The sequence below is a fragment of the Microcaecilia unicolor genome, chromosome 3 (assembly GCF_901765095.1).
Source record: "Microcaecilia unicolor chromosome 3, aMicUni1.1, whole genome shotgun sequence".
NCBI lineage: Eukaryota > Metazoa > Chordata > Amphibia > Gymnophiona > Siphonopidae > Microcaecilia > Microcaecilia unicolor.
Window position 1 is genome coordinate 268870656 of NC_044033.1, and position 18246 is coordinate 268888901.

Genomic DNA, 18246 nt, shown 5'->3' on the forward strand with positions numbered 1-18246 from the left:
TAGGTCAGTGGCTGGCAGTAAGGTCTCAGACCCTAAATGGGCGCGCAACAATTTTCATTTTGTTTCGGCAAAAAATTTTAAAAGGCCTGTTTTGCAGGTGCGCTGAAAAATGATTCTGCCCGCACCCAAAACCTGTGCCTACACTACTGCAAGCCATTTTCAGCACACCTTAGTAAAAAGACCCCTTAATGATTTAGGAGGGCTGTCAACTCTTTTTTCATTAAACAAGAAAATAAGCTGCTATAGGGGGTGTTTGAGACTAAATTGAGATTAAGGATAGTGACTGAGGAAAAGGGATATTGTTGGAGAAGTGAGACACTAATGGATTGAGTTTGATGTGTGAGAAAAGACTGAGGATTGAGCCTTAGGAAAGAGATGGAAAAGACTGGAGGACTTTGCAGACCCATACAGCATTGATTAGATCCAAATGTTCTTTTTCTAAATTTAAGCTGCTTCTGAAGACCCATTTTTTTCAGTTGGCCTTTGCACCCAAGTCCACGTATCCCTAATTTCTGCTCTCTCTGGCTTGCTCTCTCAAGTCTCAACCACAGGCTCATCAGCCCCCCACCTTCTCTCCACATGATTCGCTCTCCTGTCTAGAAATGATGCTCTCTTCTGTTTTTTTAGCTATCAATATTTTTTATTGTTAACCACTGTGACCAAGCGATTTGTAATGGCGGTTTGTGGGGTCAGGACTGGGACCGACTTGGAGCTGGGAGGCCGGTTGGCACAATAATTCACTCACCTAGTATTTTAATTTTATTCAGTAAGTCATCCCAGGTCAGGTATTGCAATTATGAAGCAAAAGGTTTACTCAAACCTGGATGATGTAGAAACACACATGGGACAAGTCCTCGGTATTAACTATATGCACTCAGTAGGAAAATAAAGTAGTTCAAACTCTTAACGGTCTAGTAGCTTTCCTTACGAACCTCCTGAATTGATAGAGAGTCTAAGTAAAAGTCCTTTATAGCTTTTCTCTATCTGGGTCCCTCTTCCACAGGAGAGCTGCTCATGTAAATCTCTCTCTAGATGGTAGGGTTCTCTGAGCCTTCAGATACAAAGTCCTCGTAGGAGGTCCCTTCCCCAATGGCAACTTGCTACTGGGATTCCGTGTCCTTTGATTTCTCTTGCTGGGATTCTCCTCTGGGTCCTTTCCTAGCTCTTCAGGCTTGATCTTGGTGCTCTTTTTCCTGTGCAAATAGGGTGTCGAGCTGTTTCCCCATTGTAGCTCTCACTTGGTGCAAATGGAGCAGCTGTGTAAGCTCTGTTTGATGCATTTCCCTTCCACTCTCTCCAGGTGCAGTGGCTTTGGTAGCCAGAGACCCTCGTCCTCTAGTAGTATTTGAGAGGCAAGAACCAAGCCTCTCCTCTTGCAGTTGTGGTTCAGTGGCAGAGGAGGAGGAGGAGGAGCCAAAGACAAGGCCACTCCAATGGGCTTGGTATTTATGTGGTATTTTGGTATTGATGAACTGACACTTTCTTTCCGAAAGGGTCTCTTCCTACCAATGTCAATCACAGGCAGGATAGCCACCCTCTGTTCTAAAAGCTGTCAGAGTATTCTAAGTCACAAGGTCATATACCAATTTCTGGTAGAGTCACTAGAGATCTCTGCTGAGCATTTTATAGAAGCAAATGTACATCTACTACACTGCGAAATTTTTAAAAAATCGTATTTATGACAGGCATTTTTATGGTATTCTGAATATTAAATTTCTACTGCTGTTGGAAGAATGCATTTCGTATCAGTCGTGACGGCTTCTTTACTTACAACTCAGGTAGTTGTGAAACACTTACATAGACAGACACTCTGCTGCTCCCGAAGAAATGCGTGTTCTAATAGCAACAGATATCTAATACACGTCAAAATAGGATTGCTAGAGAACCCCTTGGCATTAAACCTATTGTTGGCCAACTACTTTTATCTAGCAGGAGAATGTCTCATCTGTTTACAACTAAAGATGTTCTTCACCTATAGGCACTGGCAATTAAAAAAGGTAAAACAATCCAAGAGAGAAGAAATGAGTATTAACTGTGTTTTCTTTTCTTCTGTTTTCTCTACAGGGAAGTAGACCTATACACAGGCTACACTACCAGGAACATTCTGTGCATGCCTATTGTGAGTCGAGGAAGTGTAATAGGTGTTGTGCAGATGGTGAACAAATTAAGTGGAAGTGCCTTCTCTAAAACTGATGAGAACAACTTTAAAATGTTTGCGGTCTTTTGTGCTTTGGCCTTACACTGTGCTAATGTAAGTAACAGCACATTTTGCTTGTCTTCAATATGAATTCTCAGATGATGGCACAACTTGAACAATATACAAGGTGTTAAAGCACGCCAAAAATCGTACATTTCTGCATATGTAACATTTGGAGGGCCAAAACATGCACTGTCGTATTTTGCCGCATGTTTCGTCAAATAGTGGCAAAATACAATGGTGCATTGTCCCCTTCCCAGCCTTCACTTGGTCCTCTCTCTCTCTCTCATTTACCCCCCCCCCCCCCAAGTCTTCACCCAGTCTCTTTACCCTCACCTGGCTTCACCTGTAGAAGAAACAGTGGGATTCCTACTTCCTCACTGCAATACAGCTCTCTGCAAACTTGAGCCATGTGGTGCCGGAAGTTCGGGTTGTTCTCGCAAGACTTGAAACCACAAGACCAATCCAAATTTCCGCCACCACATGGCTCAACCTTACAGAGACTGGAATAGACTTCCCGAGCCTGTACGTCTAGCCCCCTCTTTGGCTGTTTTCAAGTCCAAACTTAAAGCCCACCCCTTTACCACTGCTTTTGACTCCTAACCCTCACTTGCCCTGTTCTTTTATCCTCACCTCCTTATTCCCTTACCCTTAATTGTTCTGTCTGTCTGCCTGTCTTATCTAGATTGTAAGCTCTTTGAGTAGGGACTGTCTTTTTGTATATGGTGTACAGCGCTGCGTATGCCTTGTAGCGCTATAGAAATGATAAGTAGTAGTAGTAGATATGATAGAGGTCTAGAGTGGAACTGATAGATGTGATCGCTTGTTTACACTTTCCAAAAATGCTAGGACTAGGGAGCATGAAATGTAGCTACTAAGTAGTAAATTTAAACCAAACCGGAGAAAATATTTCTTCACTCTACGTGTAATTAAACTATGAAATTTGTTGCCAGACAATGTGGTAAAAGCAGTTAGTCTTGCAGGGTTTAAAAAGTTTGGATAATTTCCTAAATGAAATTTAGGACAAGTCCATAAACCGCTACTAAACGGACTTGGAAAAATCCCAAATTCCAGGAATAACATGTATAGAATGTTTGTACATTTGGGAAGCTTGCCAGGTGCCCTTGGCCTGGATTGGCCGCTGTCGTGGACAAGATGCTGGGCTCGATGGACCCTTGGTCTTTTCCCAGTATGGCATTACTTATGTACTTATGAAATGTCTATAAGCCATTATTAAGGTGGGCTTGGGAAAATCTGTTTTACTGTTTTTGGATCTTGCCAGGCACTTGTGACCTCGTGACCTAGATTGGCCACTGTTGGAAATAGCATACTGGGCTTGATGGACCTTTGGTCTGTCCCAGTATGGCAACACTTACGTTCTTATATTCTTATGTTGTTAAGATATAAGCAGTGGCTACCTTGGTGGTGATCCATTTAGATTTAGGTCTGCAGGCCTAAATCAAAGTGGAAATGGAAATGGGCTTGATATACTGCCTTTCTGAGGTTTTTGCAACTACATTCAAAGCGGTTTACATATATTCAGGTACTTATTTTGTACCAGGGGCAATGGAGGGTTTGAACATTGCTGCTAAATGTAGAAGTGCTGACTCCACCTTCACCCCTCATCAGTGCCAGTCTTTTATTATGCTTTTACTATGTAATTAAATTAGGCAATTTAGCAAATTAAACTACCAGACTGTCCGTATAAGGGGGGAAGTAGACATATGCCCCCTGCCCCACATAACTCACATTGAATATCAGGCCCTCATTAATTCAGAATCTCATACCTTCTTCCAGACCCTGGGATTCTTCTTTTTGGCTTTTATTTTTGCCGCATGGAAATGTTGGAAATCTAAGCATGATTTGTCTGTTTACCTATTACATAACATTGTTCTTTCAGATGTATCACCGAATTCGCCATTCTGAGTGTATTTACCGTGTAACTATGGAGAAACTTTCTTATCACAGCATTTGCACATCTGAAGAGTGGCAGAGCCTCGTGCATTGCACACTTCCACCACCTGTCTACAAAGAGATTGAATTGTGAGTATTTGATCATTAGAGAAGTGATAATATCTATTAGACTTTTAAGTACAATAGAGCCTCAACTACCGACAGGTTGTTGGATAATTGAAAAGTCAGATAATACAGAATAGATATAACATCAGCAAAATTCACCCTTTCCTCTCTGAGCACACCACCCGAACTCTCATCCACTCTCTCATTACCTCTCGCCTTGACTACTGCAACCTACTCCTCAATGGCCTCCCACTTAGCCATCTGTCCCCCCTTCAATCCGTTCAGAACTCTGCTGCACGTCTCACCTTCCGTCTGGACCGATATGCCCATATCACCCCTCTCCTCAAGTCACTTCACTGGCTTCCAATCAGGTACCACATACAATTCAAGCTTCTCCTACTTACCTACAAATGCACTCGATCTGCAGCCCCTCATTACCTCTGTACTCTCATCTCCCCTTACGTTCCTACCCGAAACCTCCGCTCACAGGTCAAATCCTTCCTCTCAGTATCCTTCTCCACCACCGCCAACTCCAGGCTCTGCCCTTTCTGCCTCGCCTCACCCTATGCATGGAATAAACTCCCTGAGCCCATACGCCAAGCCCCCTCTCTGCCCATCTTCAAATCCTTACTCAAAGCCCACCTCTTCAATGTCGCCTTTGGCACATAACCATTATACCTCTATTCAGGAAATCTAGACTGCCCCAACTTGACATTTCGTCCATTAGATTGTAAGCTCCTTTGAGCAGGGAATGTCCTTCTTTGTTAAATTGTACAGCGCTGCGTAACCCTAGTAGCGCTTTAGAAATGTTAAGTAGTAGTAGTAGATAGATAAGGGATGTATATTGAATGCATGCTTCAAAAGAGGAAGCAGTAAAAAAAAGAGTTTAAAACTTACCCCAGGATTCTATACTGTATATGGCACCTTAATTTCTGTGCGGAAATCAAAGGGTATTCCATAACAATGCACCTAAATTAATTGGTTAACTAGCTAATCAGCAATGTCAATTGGATGTTAAACAATTATCAGCACTAATTGGAATTAATCAAGATATATGCGCACAACTCGATAAGCGTATTCTGTAATGAAATATGCTTAAATTCTAAGTTGAAAAGGGGGTGTGGCCATTGGCAGGGCATGGGCATTTCTAAAATCTGTGCGTGTTATAGCATATACCTGTTCTGCGCCCAATTTAGGTGTCGGTATTTACGCAAAGTAAAACGACATAAATGGCCATGACTAAACTTGCTCACATGGAGAGGCACTCAGTGTATTCTATATACTGCACAGAAATTTAAACTTAATCTATAAAATATAGGTGTACTTCAGAGAATATACCTAGGTGTACATTTTTTTCTGCGTGGAATTTTCAGGTGCCATATATAGACTCTAGCCCTCAATGTGCCCAAGAATCTTACCTAGCACTGCTGCCTTTTAACTAAACTTGATGCCAAGAAAGTGAAAGAGAAACCCGCATGCCAGCACTCTTACTCACATACAGTGGGACCAACACTGGGAGGCTGACAGGAAGCTTCTGAACAAAACCCAACATCACAAGGGTCACTCGGAGATTTGACTTGCACAGCACCCAATCCATAAGAGGTTAAGCAGAAGACAAACTGGAGACCCCCAGAAAGGGGAAGGCTCAGCACCACTTTTCTTATAGACAATTCTCAAATTACCCACACTGCTGCAAAGTGTATGGCTTTTGTGCCAATTTTCAAAGTGAAAGTATACAATGCATATTCTCTTCAAAAACTGCCTAAGAAAAAAAAGTACTGAAAGGGAAGGGAAAAAAAGGAGTGATCATGAAAGTAAATTGAAAAGCAAAGCAAGTAAAACTAAGGCACTTTAACTAACTTTACTGTTTTGTTTTCCTATTGAGATGCAAATCATACTTACTGTTTCTTATGGTTAGGTAGACTATGCATCACAAAATAAAACAGACTGTTTGCTGTGGAGGTCCAAATGTTGCCCCTTAGTAATATGTTGAAACTTAGAGCCCTGTTTACTGCTATAGGTGCGCTAGTGTTTTTAGTATGTGCTAATTATTAGTGCTCACTAACACTAGAGACACCCATAGGAATATATGGATGTCTCTAGCGAGCGCTAATTTTTAGTGTGTGCTAAAAACGCTAGTGCACCTTAGTAAACAGGATCCTTCGGAGTTCTTTTACTAAGCTGCGGGAAAAAGAGCCTTGCGATAGTGGCAGGGGCCATTTTCCCACTCGCCAGGGCCTTTTTTACCGCAGTCAGTAAAATGCTCTCCCCCCCCCCCAAAAAAAAATGGCCACGCGGTAAGATAAGTTACCGTGTGGCCATGCGATGGGGAGCACTTACTGCCACCCATTGAGGTGGCGGTAAGGGCTCCCATGGTAACCCGGCGGTAACTGTGCAGTGTGTGGCGATGCCCGATTACCACCAGGCTACCGCCACACTAGAAAAAAAAATTCTGTCACGCTTGAAATGGCGCACACTCGACCCAGAACTACCACCGGCGGCTGCGTTGGGCTGGCAGTTGTTCAGATTTAGTGTGCAGTAAGCCCATATTGGGCTTACCACCACGTTGTAAAAGACCCCCTTAGTAAACTATAGATTATTACAACAATTTCAAATATGAGTTTTGTTGTTGTTTAAACTTGTGATTGTGATTTCCTTGATTATTCTTTGATTTTTCACTGTGTCTCCACTTCAAGTGGGTCTTGTGGTTTGTAATGAGATATGTTGTAGTATCTAACCCCCCCCCCCCCTGCCGTTTACTAAGTCGCACGGCAATGCAGACACAGCCCATTCAGAGTGAATGGGCTGTGTCAGACAGCAGCCGCTAGAATGGCTTAGTAAACGGGGGGGGGGGGGGGGGGGTAAATCTTTTGTTCTTCATCTTTATCTTTCATACAGTTTGTTTGTTATATTTTGAAAGCATAAAAATGTTAAAAAATGTTTACTTTCCTTACTGTTGAATTGTAGTATTAAAAATCTTTTATTTAAAAAAAAAAAAAAAAAGAAAATGATACATATATCACACCACAGAGGGGAAAAATTGACTAGTTGTATTGTGTTACAAGTGGTTAATTTTTATATGCTTAAAAAACAGAGACTTTTAAGTGAACTGGTTATCTATAAGTTCGCTGTTGAATGAATAACTTTAAAAAAAATTTAAAAATCACTTTATAAATATTGTGCCTTGTTACTAAGCCACGCTGTAGGCACACTAGCATTGTTAGTGCAACCTAACTCTAGAGACACCCAAATATTCCTATGTCTCTAGCATTAGCATGTGCTAATTTTTAGTGTGCACTAAAAACACTAGTGCACCTTAGTAAACAGGGCCCATTTTTTGTTAACTCTGTAAAGGGGTCCGCTTCCTCCGTTCTGGGTTGGGGCTGGCAGCCCGGTTAGGCTCATAGGTTTCCAGCAAAGATCCAGACTGCCATATGGATTAGGACTAAAGTGTTTTATTCTCAATTCAGTTCCACTCTCAAAATTGAAATGCAGTTCACAAACAGGGTTCAGGCCGGGTTCAAAACTCCAGCCAAAATTCAGTTCCTTAACAGTTCAGGCCCACTGCACTACTTCCCCTCTCCCTCAGAAGGGCTCAGTCAAAGTTCAGCCTGCTGTTCTATACCAGGGGCGTATCTGGACTCTGGCAGTAGGGGGGGCCAGGGCCAGAGGGAGGGGGCACATTTAGCCCCCCCCCCCCGGCACCACCGACCCCCCCCCCGCCATTGCCAGAGCCCCCCTGCCACCAACGACTCCCCCCCGCCATTGCCAGAGCCCCCCCCTGCCACCAACGACTCTCTCCACCTCCTCTCCCGCCGCCAACCCTCCCCCGCTGACGTTGTTTACCTTTGCTGGCGGGGACCCCAACCCCCGCCAGCCAAGGTCCGCTTCCGCCTGCTTTTAAAAATAATTCTTCAGCTGGCGGGAGACCCCAACCCCCGCCAGCCGCCGAGGTCTTCAAAGTTCTTGTTCGTCGTCCTCCTCCGTGGCCATGCTGTACGCTGCTGATTCGGAGTCTGCCTGACGTCGCACCACGTTGTACGCGTGTACAACGTGGTGCGACATCAGACAGACTCCGAATCAACAGGGTACAGCATGGCCACGGAGGAGGACGACGAACAAGAACTTTGAAGACCTCGGCGGCTGGTGGGGGTTGGGGTCCCCCGCCAGCTGAAGAATTATTTTTAAAAGCAGGCGGAAGCGGACCTCGGCTGGCGGGGGTTGGGGTCCCCCGCCAGCAAAGGTAAACAACATTAGCGGGGGAGGGTTGGCGGCGGGAGGGGGGCCAGGGCGAAATCTGTGGGGGCCCAGGCCCCTGTGGCCCCACGCAGATACGCCCCTGTTCTATACATCCCAATAATTCAACCCTTTCACAAACAGTCTCTTCAAATGTGACGAAGACTGTTTCAATTCCTATGGGCTTCATCACATTTGCTGTGCCGGAATTACTAGCATGGCATAAAAAGAGCCCTAATGAATCTAAAACAGCATGCAGAATAGCTATAAACAGCCTTAGGACCCTGTTTACTAAGGTATGCTAGCATGTTTAGCTCGTTCTATCTCTAAAGGCACCCATAGGAATATATGGGTGTCTCTAGCGTTAGCACATGTTAATTTGCTAGATTGCCTATAGTTCGGCTTAGTAAACAGGGCCCTTAGTTTCACAGCCTACTTCAGAAAAGCAAACCTTATATATATACTAGTAAAAAAGCCCCGTTTCTGACACAAATGAAATGGGCGCTAGCAAGGTTTTTCTCGGAGTGTGTATGTTTGAGAGAGTGTATGTGAGAGTGACTGTGTGTGAGAGAGAGAGTGAATGTGCGAGTGTGTGTGTGTGTGTGAGAGAGAGAGAGAGAGAGAGAGAGAGTGAGTCTGGGTGCGAGTGTGTCTGTGAGAGAGAGAAGTGTATGTGTGAGAATGAGAGTGTGTGCAAGTGCGTATGTGAGACAGTGTGTGAGAGAGAGAATGTGTTTCACACAGATACAGTGTGTGCGAGAGAGAGAGTGTGTGTGAGACACAGACTCTTGTGAGACTGAGTGTATGAGACCAAGAGAGTGTGTGAGTGACTGTATGACACATAGAGAGTGAATGTGATAGTGTGAGACATAGAGTGTGTGAGAGACAGTGTGTGAGAGTGAGAGAGAGAAAGACATTGACTGTGAGAGAGAGAGAGAGAGAGAGAGTGTGTGTGAGAGAGAGTGTGTGTGTGTGTGACAGAGATACCTGCCCCCCCTCTCTGGTGTCAGGCCCCCCCTCCCTCCCTTTCTCTGGTGTCAGGCCCCCCCCCCCTCTCTCTCTGGTGTCTGAGCGTTACTGTGCAGGATGCTGAGCTCTGGCTGTGCTTCAAGGAACTGACCAATCCTATTTAATAGAATGCACCACCAACATTCTGAAGCCGAGAAACCTCTTGTGGTTGGTCACTTCTGCTTGTGACAAACCCAGAAGTACGTGATGTCAATTCAGGAGATGGATACAGAGAGCAGGAATGCCTCAGCCATGCAGTCAGCTTCAGAATGTTGGAGGTGCGTTTTATTATATAGGATATATATATATATATATACACACACACACACACACACACATAGACTATGGATTATCTTACTGTATGTCAAAATAAATAGAAATGTAGTAACATAGTAGATGACAGCAGAAAAAGACCTGCACGGTCCATCCAGTCTGCCCAACAAGATAAACTCATATGTGCTACTTTTTGTGTATACCTTACCTTGATTTGTACCTGTCCTTTTCAGGGCACAGACCGTATAAGTCTGCCTAGCACTATCCCCGCCTCCCAACCACCAGCCCCGCCTCCCACCACCGGCTCTGGCACAGACCGTATAAGTCTGCCCAGCACCATCCCCGCCTCCCGCCACCGGCTCTGCCACCCAATCTTGGCTAAGCTAGTACAAAGTACCTGCATTGGTCACAGTGGCCTAGATTCTGTAAATGCCACCCAAAGACAGACATCAAGCTAGTATTCTGTAAAAGATGCTCTGCACAGAGCGGGACCCTTTGAATAACACAGGTTCCGTTATGTCTGGCATAAAGCAAATAAAGCATTTCACAACAGACATAGTGTGATGATTTGGAGATGCTTTTCTGCCTCAGGACTTGAAAAACTTGCCATTATTGAGGAAACCATGAATTCTGCACCGTACCAGAAAATTCTTCCAGAGTCAGTACATCAAGCTCCATCTGTACACATATACACCAAAATGGAAATCCAGAACTACTTTCTACATGTGTTGGGTACTAATAGTAAAAGGGTCATAAGAACATAAGTATTGCCGTATTGGGACAGACCGACGGTCCATCAAGCCCAGTATCCTGTTTATAACAGTTGCCAATCCAGGTTACTAGTACTTGGCAAGATCCCAAAACAGTACAATACATTTTATGCTGCTTATCCTAGAAATAAGCAGTGGATTTTCAAAACAATTTAACCAGGCAGGAGAGACTTCTACCTGGTTAAATTTTACTGGGTGGCCCAGGAGCTGGTAATCAGCAGCACTTAACCGGACAGTGCTGCTGAATACAGACCCTGACTGCCACCATTCTTGCTAGTTAGTGCCGGGGTGGTCCGGGGGTGGAGTCAGGAAACAGCCAGGAGTTATGCAGGCACTGATGATATTCAGTCTAGTGCCCACGTATCTAACTATGTAAGACTTCACAAAAAACAGTCTTAACTTTGCCAAGTTTGCTGTGACAGCATTTAAAGAAACACTGACCACTGTCTGCTGAATATTGATCCAAAAATGCTTACAACATTGCTTATCTCCTAGTAGAACCTGTTGCCTCAGGCTAACTCTGACTTGTCTTTATATTCTAGATACCATTTTGATATCCAACCCTTTGAGGAGTTCTGGGCAGCTATTTTTGTCTATATGATCCATCAGTCCGTTGGGAAAAACTGGTATGACTTACACTTCCTTTTCTTTTGGCTTTTAGTTACCTCTTGTTCCTTTACACTGCATGTTCAGTTGGAGCCAGGCTGATATCCAGTACCACGAACTTTCATTCTTAGCTATCTGGATTCTCTTGCCTCTGTTTTAATATGCACTCCCAACTCTGCCTAGGTATCTCAGCAGAAGCTGTTATTATAAGCCACAAGCTGCAGCTTCCTCTGAAATCTAGCTAGGGTGCACCCTAAGTTTGGCCATTGGATGTTGCCATAGAACAGACCCAAGGAACAGAAGAATTGATTCAGGAATCAAACCCAGCAGTTGCCACTGAGCCATTACACTTTCATATTCATATATTTGATATCATATGCAATTCATAATCGTAAACTGTTTAGGCTGGCAGGGGAAGTCCAAGAGGTGAGCTGGTCAGTCCTTCTACCTATAGATAGGATCTACTGCACTGAAACTGGTAGGATCCTATCTATAGGATCAACCAGTGGTTTGTCTGAACTGTTTTTAAATTTCTCTGGTTATGAGCATTCTATCACTTCCCTAAGAACTTATTCCAGTACAAAAGTACCTTTCACTTATTGCAAGGATTAGCAGGGTTGTTTTTTTTTAAAGGCCACATTAGTTATTCTTGTCTGCATCAAGGGTGGTCCACTTCAGAATTGAGTCAGTGTCCCCCTGGAAGCTCAGAAATGAAGTCCCATACTTGTTCAGAGCTCTGAGGATGGCATCCTCCATTTTGCTCTTTAAAAATAAAATACTTTTAAACAGTGCAGAATTTTTCTTTCCTCACTCCAGGTACTATTTCTACTTACTCTATCTTTCGTTGGGGGTTGTGCCTCTTTTGAAAGGCCTGTTCTAGGGCATGCAGAAAGACAGCTGTTCCTTCCCCCTGGACAAAGGTCAACTGTGTGGTGTGAAGGAAGAAAGAAGCAGGAGCCATGATACCAGCAGTGACTATTTTTCTCTTCCTTTGTAATCAGCTATTTGTGTGGAGTAACAGGGAGCATATAGTAACATAGTAAGTGACGGTAGATAAAGACCTGAATGGGCCATCCAGTCTGCCCAACTGTCATACTTACTATCGTTTCATGATTAAATCAGCAGTGAATATGATGTAAAATACTTCCTCATGGTCTTTTTTTTGGCATTTCTGGGACATGGACCATAGAAATCCACCCGGCCCTGTCCTTACATTCCAGCTACTGGAGTTGCTGTCGAAGCCCACTCCATCCTATTTGTCTTGTCTTTTGTGGGACACGAACCATAAAAGTCTGCCCAGCACTGTCCTCAGGTTCCAGACATTGAAGTTGCTGTTAAAGCCCTTTCCAGCCCATCCTAAACCATATTGCCATATATGGGACTCAGACGGTACAAGTCTGCTGGCCCTAGTTCATCACAGCCGGAGTTGCCATCTAAGCATCACTTGACATATCCACACACATGCAGACATTTAATTTTAGGTTTTTTTAATATCATTTATTTTCTAATTAGAGATCTCTGTGTTTATCCCATGCCCTTTTAAATTCTGTCACCATTTTTGTCTCTACTACCTCCCTTGGGAGGGCATTCCAGACTCAACCTCAATTCATGTCCTCTAGTTTTACTGTTTCCACTTCATTGTAAAAGTTTTATTTCTATATTAATACTTTCAGTTACTTAAATGTCTGTATCATATCTCCCCTGTTCCTTCTTTCTTCTAGGGTATACTATTCAGGTCTTCCAGTCTGTTCTCAAACGTCTTTTGGCACAAACCCCATACCATTTTTGTCGCCTTCCTCTGGACTGCTTCTAGTCTTTTTACATCCTTAGCAAGGTACAGCCTCCAAAACAGAACACAATACTCCAGGTGGGGCCTCACCAATGACTTGTACAGGGGCATCAACACCTCCTTTCTTCTACTGGTTACACCTCGCTCAGTACAGCCTTGCATCCTTCTGGCTACAGCCACCGCCTTGTCACACTGTTTTTGTTACTTTAAGATCCTCAGATACCATCACCCCAAGGTTTCTCTCCCTGTCTGGGCATATCAGCCTCTCACCGCCTAGGTCATACAGCACCCTTGGATTTCTACTCCCCAAATGCATCACTCTGCACTTATTTGAATTAAATTTATCTGCCAAACATTGGCCATTCTTCTAACTTTTGCAGATCCTTTTCTATGTTTTCCACTCCCTCCGGGTTTCCATTCTTTTACAAATCTTGGTATCATCCAGAAAAAGGCAAACCTTACCTTTTAACCCTTCGGCAAAGTCACTGACAAATATACTGAACAGAATCGGCCCCAACACCAATCCTTGAGGCACTCTGCTACTCACCTTTCCTTCCTCCAAGTGAAATCCATTGTCTACCAATCTTTGGCATCTGTCTGTCAACCAGTTTCTAATTCGATTCACCATTTTGGGTCCTAAATTCAGCCTGTCAAGTTTATTCAAGAGCCTCCTATGAGGAGCCTTGTCAAAGGCTTTGCTGAAATCCAAATAGATTACATCTAGCGCACGTCCTCAATCCAGTTCTCTGGTTGCACAAGAATTCAATCAAACTTGTTTGGCACGATTTACCTTTGGTAAAACCATATTACCTTGGATCTTGTAATCCACTGGATTCTAGGAAATTCACTATCCTTTTCTTCAGCAATACTTCAAGAGCAGAAGAAGCTTGAAGGTGTAGGTGGAAACATGGGAGATTGCTCCCACTGGAATAGGTGCCTTCAATAAGAAACTGTAGAGCCACACTATCGAGGACAGGGGTTCCAGTCCACCAGAGTTGGACATCGAACCTGGAAATAAATTGGGCCTGGGTAGAGATAGCTGAATGTAGAGAACTGCTCAAGGAATAACTTTAGATAGGGGGAGTCTTCAAGGCAGCTATGTAGGGCAGTGGCTTGGATATTATGCAAAACAATATGTTGCACATTTTTGATTGCTGCTAGGAGTAATGAGGAGCTGCATGAAATAGAATTTGATAGGGTACACCATGAGGCCCTGTGACAGCAGTAGGCCCAGGGATGATACTGCTTTCTCCGATATTGAAATAAAGAGAAAGTTCTACAGGTAGGCAAGATTGGTATATTGTTTGGGAAGGCTACAATGTGAAAATATTCACAGACATCTCATTCACCTCCGTATGCAAGCAAAGAGAATGTAAAGAAGCGACAAGCTGCTTAAGGGGTGAAAATGTGCATTTCAGATGGCTATTCCCCTTTGGACTGACCTTTACCAAGAAGAGTAAGATGTACAGAATCCGTATGGTGAAGAAGGCTGAAAAGGCCTGTAGAAAGACTGGCTTGATAGAACTGGAGGAATCCTTTGGGGCAGTCATGTGGTAAGCAGGACTGTCAAAGACAGAACTCCAAAATGGCAGAGAGTAGGCAAAGGAGGGATGAGACTGAGAAGGTGATATGAGAGTCCAAACAAGACATAGTAGACCCAGAATTAAACCTACATAATCTGAGAATAGATTTTAGATCAAGTGAGGGATAACAATGATCTTGCAGAGAGGAATAAGTGCCTGCTTGTTTGACCAGATTTTGTGAATAAAATTCTGAAGCACTACTTAAGATTACAGATGTCGTCCCTCTTCCCTTTCACAGTCACACCAGTCCTCTCTCACATTCACCCTTCTATTTCATCTATAAACCCCCTTTACATACAAAATGTCTCAACAAGCACTAGTTTCAGCTTATTCCACTCCGTGGAATCAAACAATAGTCCTCTTTTAGTATCAGTCCAACATGTGGTTATATATTATCAGCAACAAACCACGCTGAAACCTGTGCATGAACTGAAAAATCCCAAACGGCTTATGCCAGTGTATAAGCCATGTAATAAGTATACATAGGGTTGTGAGCAGTTCAGTGCGTTGTTGTTTCAGTCATTAAACGTGCTGGGCTCTGTGTCTTGGTCACAGGAGACAATCTATATATCTCCACATCTTGTGCCAACTCCTGGGCCTTACTCAATCTGTTCCTCAATGCGTGACCGCATTTCGGTGAACCTTCATTAGGAGGAACTCATCCCCGAATCCTACAACAATAACAAATTACTCCTCAGCTCCCATAACTCCTACAAAGATCTATATTTTCTCACTCGTAACCAATTATATTTTATATTCTGCTGTGGCTGCTTACCTTCAGGAGAAACTTCCAAGCGGGGTGACCCTTGCACCGCCCTCAAACATGATTACATCTTCACGCAAATACGCAAGTTAAATATCCTGCTGACTCCTCCCATCATAGCGGGACCACTCCTACACCCATTCCACCTCAAAGTTAAGGCCCCCCGGGGCCACCGTACCCCATGCAAAAATGAACCGTTGTTCCATATTAAACAGCTGCGTGCTGACATCACCTCCTCTACAGGGAAAGGCAACCTGTCTTAATACTACACACTAGATCATTCAGGGTATGTCCCTGCTCGCTCCAATGGGCTACCTGGGGTGCCTCCATTTTACCAAGTCTTAAATTACTGGTGTGTTCTGCAAGTCTGTTTTTTAATTGTCTTTTAGTATGTCCTATGTAGTAAGCCGGCGTCTCAGTCAACAGTATATCGCTGAACAAAAAGTTTCAGTTGGAGTTTAACCCGAGTCCCTGAGGAAAGTTTTGAAACCCGCGTTGTCGGGCGTTATCAGGGGAAACCTTGTGGACTGTCTTTTAAGACTGGGAATTGTTGTGAATCACTAGATTACAGCAGAAGAAAAGAGAAAAGAAACAAACAAACAAAACATGGATTTCTTAGGAAATGTTTTAAGATAAGTTTCTGTTTAATTTTGGGCACTTGCAATTTTTTGAGCACTTTATTATATTGCATTGCGACAATAGCACGTATTTATAAAAAAGAGACACCCTATGAAAGATGTGCTATGCCACCAGGCAAAAAATAATGATATTGCCTTAAAAGTGGTGTGGTTTCTGTGGGCTCTCTTTCAATGAAATAATATGACTAGCAGAGGGTGGACATTTAATTGCTTTATATATCAACAGTATGAAAGGATATGTTCACTGATACGATGCTATTAGTCTGCAGAATTAGCACTAAATCTTTGGCTGAGTAATTTTGGGCTATGTAATAAAGGTGGCATGGACAAAATATGCAGTACACCACCCGTTCACTTTTGCACGTGGTATGTTGTTTAAAATAAAATGTTTGTGTAGAGCCTGGAAAGCAATCCATTTATTTATTTATTTATTTTATTGCATTTGTATCCCATATTTTCCCACCTCTTTGCGGGCTCAGTGTGGCTTACAATATAAGATGAATGGTGGAAATACAATTCGTTACAATTTGGTTATGGATTACATTGTGAAGAGTTATGCGAGACAATCAAAGTGTCATTAAGGAATATAGCAATGGAACAAAACTTTGAAACATAGGAAGGAGACAAAGGGAAGCTAACAGGGCAGTATTAAAATACGAAGACATATGGTAGAAATAGTTCTGTGAGTCAAGGAATGAGTGAGGTGAGGTTACGGGGGATGAGAGTTCGGGAGTGGATGTATTGATGCATTAATGGACATTGGGTGTGGATTTTATGTGTTTTGGTTCTTTCCGTAGGTTTTAGACTTAACTGAATACTTGCAATAACTGCAATTACCGCATGGGGCATGGCTTCCATCATATTCAATAGCCCTCGGTCTTTTAAGTAACTCTCCCAAGTTGGCATTGCGGCGATACGCTATCTTGGGGTGTTCCTTGAACAAGATAGCGGATCGCCGCAATGCCAACTTGGGGGAGTTACTTAATATAATATATAACCACATGTTGGACTGATACTAAAAGAGGACTATTGTTTGATTCCACGGAGTGGAATAAGCTGAAACTACTGCTTGTTGAGACATTTTGTATGTAAAGGGGGTTTATAGATGAAATAGAAGGGTGAATGTGAGAGAGGACTGGTGTGACTGTGAAAGGGAAGAGGGAAGACGTCTGTAGTCTTATGTGTTTGTATTGTATGTGTATTGATATATGTTTGTGTATGAATAAATCATAAGTACATAAGTAATGCCATACTGGGAAAAGACCAAGGGTCCATCAAGCCCAGCATCCTGTCCATGACAGCGGCCAATCCAGGCCAAGGGCACCTGGCAAGCTTCCCAAACGTACAAACATTCTATACATGTTATTCCTGGAAATTTGGATTTTTCCAAGTCCGTTTAGTAGCGGTTTATGGACTTGTCCTTTAGGAATCCGTCCAACCCCTTTTTAAACTCTGCTAAGCTAACCGCCTTCACCACTTTCTCCGGCAACGAATTCCAAAGTTTAATTACACGTTGGGTGAAGAAAACTTTTCTCCGATTTGTTTTAAATTTACTACACTGTAGTTTAATCGCATGCCCCCTAGTCCTAGTATTTTTGGAAAGCGTGAACAGACGCTTCACATCCACCTGTTCCACTCCACTCATTATTTTATATACCTCTATCATGTCTCCCCTCAGCCGTCTCTTCTCCAAGCTGTATAGCCCTAGCCTCCTTAGTCTATCTTTATAGGGAAGTCGTCCCATCCCCGCTATCATTTTAGTCGCCCTTCGCTGCACCTTTTCCAATTCTACTATATCTTTCTTGAGATGCGGCGACCAGAATTGAACACAGTACTCAAGGTGCGGTCGCACCATGGAGCGATACACGGCATTATAACATCCTCACACCTGTTTTCCATACCTTTCCTAATAATACCCAACATTCTATTCGCTTTCTTAGCCGCAGCAGCACACTGAGCAGAAGGTTTCAGTGTGTTATCGACGACGACACCCAGATCCCTTTCTTGGTCCGTAACTCCTAACGTGGAACCTTGCATGACGTAGCTATAATTCGGGTTCTTTTTTCCCACATGCATCACCTTGCACTTGCTCACATTAAACGTCATCTGCCATTTAGCCACCCAGTCTCCCAGTCTCGTAAGGTCCTCTTGTAATTTTTCACAATCCTGTCGCGATTTAATGACTTTGAATAACTTTGTGTCATCAGCAAATTTAATTACCTCGCTAGTTACTCCCATCTCTAAATCATTTATAAATATATTAAAAAGCAGCGGTCCTAGCACGGACCCCTGAGGAACCCCACTAACTACCCTTCTCCATTGTGAATACTGCCCATTTAACCCCACTCTCTGTTTCCTATCCTT

General features: G+C 43.3%; 1 protein-coding gene across 1 annotated transcript in view; it reads left to right on the forward strand.

The window, feature by feature from the left end:
* The window catches only part of PDE10A (phosphodiesterase 10A), a 464736-nt gene that overhangs the window by 357624 nt on the left and 88866 nt on the right, over window positions 1–18246 (forward strand). Inside the window, 3 exon segments of the mRNA XM_030198081.1 lie at window positions 2065–2251; window positions 4098–4240; window positions 11046–11129. Coding sequence (XP_030053941.1) covers window positions 2065–2251; window positions 4098–4240; window positions 11046–11129 — 414 coding nt within the window.